This window comes from Eriocheir sinensis, chromosome 63, assembly GCF_024679095.1.
Source record: "Eriocheir sinensis breed Jianghai 21 chromosome 63, ASM2467909v1, whole genome shotgun sequence".
Taxonomy (NCBI): Eukaryota; Metazoa; Arthropoda; class Malacostraca; order Decapoda; family Varunidae; genus Eriocheir; species Eriocheir sinensis.
Genome location: NC_066571.1, coordinates 9788314 through 9794313, shown reverse-complemented (window position 1 = coordinate 9794313; position 6000 = coordinate 9788314). Strand labels below are relative to the sequence as shown.

The following is a 6000-nucleotide window of genomic DNA, read 5'->3' as shown; positions in this document are numbered from 1 at the left end:
AAATAGACTGAAAGACAGATACAGATAGATAGTTGAGTAGAGATAGAGATCAATGAAGACGGTGATGCAGATTGAAAGATCGACAGATAGAAGATAGATTGATAGCTGAATAAAGATACAGATTAATGAAGATAGTGATAAAGCTTGACAGATAGATAGACAGTCAGATAAATACAGATTAATAGATAGACAGATGAATACAGATTGATAGATAGACAGATAGATGAATACAGATTGATAGATAGACAGATAAATATATAAATAGTCCTGTTATGATATTGGTACTACATCCACACAGTCTTTTCAGCTCAGTATGAGTGCACTAGTTCAAATCCAAAGGGTAATTAGCATAGTTCAGAAAATAATTCATTGTACTGAAATTATTCGTATCATACATAACATTCTCTTAAATAAGGATGATTATAGTTCAGCACGTCAGTATATATATAAACCATCAACTCAGACCTGTATTACGACATCAAACTGAGGAGACGAACTTTTAACGATGATGAAGCTGACCTTGTATAGAAAAGCATAACATTAACATCATGAGTGCGCCTTGGTGTCCTTTCTTGCGGCAAAGTCTTGACAACATCTGCGCTAAACATTTGAATCACTACTCATCAAGGACAACCACTGTGATCTGTTTGGTGACGCTCCTGTACTTTGGGCCATTTTTTTATTGATTTGGGTTGAGAGAATGGCCCTTCACTGCAAGTTACAGATCATATTCAATAACATATCCAACTGATCTGTTTTGTGACGCTCTTGTACGGGGGCCATTTTTTTATTGATTTGGGTTGAGAGGATGGCCCTTCACTGCAAGTTACAGATCATATTCAATAACATATCCAACTGATCTGTTTTGTGACGCTCTTGTACGGGGGCCATTTTTTATTGATTTGGGTTGAGAGAATGGCCCTTCACTGCAAGTTACAAATCACATTCAATAACATATCCAACTGATCTGTTTGGTGGCGCTCCTGTACTTTGGGCCATTTTTTTATTGATTTGGGTTGAGAGGATGGCCCTTCACTGCAAGTTACAGATCATATTCAATAACATATCCAACTGATCTGTTTTGTGACGCTCCTGTACTTGGGCCATTTTTTATTGATTTGGGTTGAGAGAATGGCCCTTCACTGCAAGTTACAGGTACAGTAATATATCCAGCATTATCGTAACGCTCTGAAGTAAAACATTTTCATATTTCGAAATGTACAAGAATTATCCATGCGTAGCAGAAGCATAACATTTTGGTATATTACGTTTTCTTCTTACTTCAAAATGTACTAGAATCCTTCCATACACAGCAATTTCATAACATTTCTGAGTATTACATTTTCATATTTCAAAGTGTACAATAATCTTTCCCTACACATCATTATCATAACATATCTGAGTATTACATTTTCATATTTCAAAATGTACAATAATCTTTCCCTACACATCATTGTCATAACATATCTGAGTATTACATTTTCATATTTCAAAATGTACAATAATCTTTCCCTACACATCATTATCATAACATTTCTGGGTATTACATTTTCATATTTCAAAATGTACAAGAATCCTTCCATACACAGCATTATCACAACATTTCTGGGTATCACATTTTCATATTTCAAAATGTACAATAATCTTTCCCTACACATCATTATCATAACATTTCTGGGTATTACATTTTCATATTTCAAAATGTACAATAATCTTTCAATACACATCATTATCATAACATTTCTGGGTATTACATTTTCATATTTCAAAATGTACAAGAATCCTTCCATACACAGCATTATCACAACATTTCTGGGTATCACATTTTCATATTTCAAAATGTACAACAATCTTTTAATACACAGCATTATCATAACATTTCTGAGTATTACATTTTCATATTTCAAAATGTACAATAATCTTTCAATACACAGCATTATCATAACATTTTTGAGTATTACATTTTCATATTTCAAAATGTACAATAATCTTTCAATACACAGCATTATCATAACATTTTTGAGTATTGCATTTTCATATTTCAAAATGTACAACAATCTTTTAATACACAGCATTATCATAACATTCCTGAGTATCGCATTTTCGTATTTCAAAATGTACAATAATCTTTCAACAGCATTATCATAACATTTCTGAGTATTACATTTTCATATTTCAAAATGTACAACAATCTTTTAATACACAGCATTATCATAACATTTCTGAGTATTACGTTTTCATATTTCAAAATGTACAACAATCTTTTAATACACAGCATTATCATAACATTTCTGAGTATTACGTTTTCATATTTCAAAATGTACAATAATCTTTCAACAGCATTGTCATAACATTTCTGAGTATTACATTTTCATATTTCAAAATGTACAACAATCTTTCCATACGCAGCATTATCATAACATTTGCTTAGAAGGCTTTTTTTTGTTTTTGTTGCTTCTCCCTATTTGTTTTTGCCTCTGAGTTGCTTCCTCTGCTGCAAAAAAATAAAATAAATAAATAAATAAACTCTGAGGTATAACATCTTTATATTTCAAAGTGTACAAGAACCTTTCCACGCTGCTACTTTGTTTTTCCCTTCAGCCAGATATTCCGGAGCAGTACCGTCGAGCCACACTTCCTCGTCCCCCAAATAAGCCTTCACGCCTGAGAGACAGCCGCGCATGACAACATTCGCTGCCGCTCCGTTAGAACCGCCGCCTGTCCCTTCATCCATTAGGCAAACTCTTGATTTTCTACGGATTTCATTACTCGCACTGACTCGCTCTTTGGTGCAGACGATGGAGCAAGACGTCAACTACAATAACAATAAAAAATAAGAATAAAAATAAGAAGAATAAGGATAAGAATATAAATAAGAATAAGAAGAATAAGATTTTTCGACCCCTACCTCGCACCATAGTAACTCCTGTTCTGGATCACGCAAACCAACAGCTACGTTAGGTACCCGGGATCACTTTTGTCAGAACACAACCGAATATTACCTGGAACAGATGACACGGGTGGCACCAATGCACCTGCCCGTACACAGTTGGCGTCTAGATGCTAGATACAGTGGACCCTCCCGAGACCCGCCGCGGAGGGCACGTGGACGAAAGGCTTGTGGGGTGGAGGGTGCGCGGGGCAGGGAGAGGACGAGGGAGTCTGCGTAGGTCACACAGAGCAAGGTAAAGAGCATGACAGGCCGCGTACAGAACATGGGCGAAAGATGAATTGCACAGAGACGCTACAGCAAGTCCCACAAGGTAAAGGAGAGCATGACAGCGCCGCGTACAGAACATGGGTGAAAGAGGAATGACAGTGAGGCGTTACAGTAAGTCCCACACGGTAAAAAGCATGACAGCGCCGCGTACAGAACATGGGTGAAAGAGGAATGACAGTGAGGCGTTACAGTAAGTCCCACACGGTAAAGAGCATGACAGGGCCGCGTATACAGAACATGGACGAAAGATTGATTGCACAGAGACGTTACAGTAAGTCCCACACGGTAAAGAGCATGACAGCGCCGCGTACAGAACATGGGTGAAAGAGGAATGACGGTGAGGCGTTACAGGAAGTCCCATACTCTCAAACATTTCCGGGTTCACACACACACATTCAATAAGACTTTCGTTGAGGTTGTTGCGGCTATTTCCATGGATAGTTTTATGAGCCTAGTGATAGTTTGACAAGGCTTCTGATACATTTCGGGGCTCACACACACACATTCAATAAGACTTTCGTTGAGGCTGTTGCGGCTATTTCCATGGATAGTTTGATGCATTTCGGACCTCACACACCCACATTCAATAAGGCTTCCATAGAGGTTGTGTTAGTATTTCCATGGATAGTTTTATGAGCCTAGTGATAGTTTAACGAGGCCTCTGCACCGTGAATGCGGAAAACTCTCATGAGAACCCGACTGACCTCCTTGCTGGGCTTTGGCAATAGTTGTTGTGACCGCCGAAAGTGTCCAAGAATACCTGCCTTTAAGTCTTCTTGCACACAGAGCCGCCGACACACACCGTACAGAGACCAAGGAGAAAAACAGACTAGGCACTGCGACGGAGATGAGCACTGAGGTCACGCGAAGCTGAAGAGTATCCCATCATCTTTGTCTTATACCTTCCCTTTCCTCCATTAGGGTGCGGCCACACTGCACTAATGCGAGGGGCGATACAGGACGCGGGTAGCGGGTTCCCTCCAAGCTTACCCGCTACCCGCGTCCTGTATGGCCACTCCTATTAGATAACATGTGTTTGTTCTTGCCTCTGACCCGCTAGGCATCCCGCTACCCTCTACCCTCCCAGGAACCCGCGTGCAGTGTGGCCGCACCATAACGAATACAGGGTAACATCCACCCACTCAGCAGACTCCAGTAATGAAAGAAGAAACAAAGCACGGGGAACACGGACGGGCGGCGGCAGTGCGAGGCGAAGCAAAAAGGACACAGATAAACAGATAGACAGGCGGATAAGTAGACAGATAGACAGTTAAAGAGTCATGGTAGGTCAGACTTTAGGAGGACCGTCACTTCTGAAGGTTGAGATAATTGTGGAGTATTGATAGTTCTTCGGTGGGCTTGGTGAGGATGTGGTGATGAGAGCGTGGGCGTGTGAGGGCGTGGGTGTGAGGGTGTGGGCGTGGTAAGGGTGTGGGTAGGGTGAGGTGAGCGTCGCGTGAGATTTTTGTGTTTCTTTATTGTTTTGTTAAGGTTCAGGTTAATTCTGAACCTTGGTTATCCCTTTACTTGAAAAGGACACACACACACACACACACACACACACACACACACTCACTCACACACACACACAGTCGCCCCATATACCAACACACATCATATTAACTCTCCCCACAAACGATATGATCTCCCTCCAGTACAAACTCACCTTCCTATGAACTCGTCCTCACTGTATATAACTGAGAGAAGAGAAGCATCGTTATAATCTTGCCGCTGTTATGGTTTCATCAGAAGGGCCAGTTCGTATGAGGGCGAGTTTGTACTGGGGCGAGTTAGCACAGGGCCGAGTTGGTACGTTGGCGAGTTGGTGTTAGACGAGAGTGGGAGAGCGCCGAATCAAAGGCCACTCGCAATCACCAACGACGTAGGAGACTCACAACCCAGACCAAGACCATTTAGACGACTTCACCTGTAAGCCTTTCGCACGGAACACACACTTCATACTACAGGTAAAACAACAACACTGGGTTATTTTCCATCCATGCGCACGCACTCACGACGAAGGAGACTCCCAACCCAGACCAAGACCAAGGAGACGACTTCATTTGTAAGCCTTTCACACGGAACACACACTACCCGATTCAGAAACAACAATACAAGGTTCTCTTTCCAGACTCACGCACTCACTGTCCCTTCACCCACGGACTTAGCTGAAGGACTGGAGGCTCCGGCGCTCCCTTCCCTTCCCCTCCCGACACTGAGTTCCGTTCAGCACCGTTCACAACACCCGCCACAGAGCTCTTCGGCGGATCACTCACACCACTCCCGCTGCTCTTTTGTTTCTTGATCTGCTTTGTGTCACCGTGCGTTGGGCTTCTCGTGGTGGTGTTGTGGTGGTGATGGTGATGGTGGGTGTGGTGGTGGGCGTGGTGGTGGTGGTGGTGGTGGTAGCTGTAGAAGTTGGCGGGTAGTGGCTCTCGGTCAAGCTTGGTGAGGGCTTCGTCCACCTCCCGCATGGCTGCCTCCACCACGACGTGAAGAGCAGGGGTGAACGGGTCTCTGCGGGGAGGACATTGTGTTAAGGGGGGTGTTGATGGTGGGGGGGACGGACGGTAGTGGTATTAGTGGTGGTAACGATGGTGGGTAGTTGGCAGGGGAATGGTACTGGGGTTAGTGTTGGTGGTGGTAAGGGGGTTAGGTAGTGATGTTAGTGGTGTTAGTGGTGGTGGTGGTAGTGGTGGTGATGGTAGTGTGAGGTGTGGCTGAAAAGACAGAGAAAGACAGGTTGGTGAACAAACAAACACAGTCAAAGAGGGAAAGCG

The 6000-nt window shown here is 42.7% G+C and overlaps 1 protein-coding gene across 2 annotated transcripts in view; it reads right to left on the bottom strand.

The window, feature by feature from the left end:
* Positions 1-357: 357 nt before the first annotated feature.
* Positions 358-6000, bottom strand: part of LOC126987014 (uncharacterized) — a 31497-nt gene continuing 25854 nt past the window's right edge. For both annotated transcript variants that reach the window (XM_050843649.1, XM_050843648.1), the window contains exons 11-12: positions 3789-5737; positions 358-3710 (exon numbers count right to left, since the gene is read on the bottom strand). In XM_050843649.1, coding sequence (XP_050699606.1) covers positions 5362-5737 — 376 coding nt within the window. In that variant the 3' untranslated portion in view covers positions 358-3710; positions 3789-5361. The remainder of the gene's footprint in view (positions 3711-3788; positions 5738-6000) is intronic.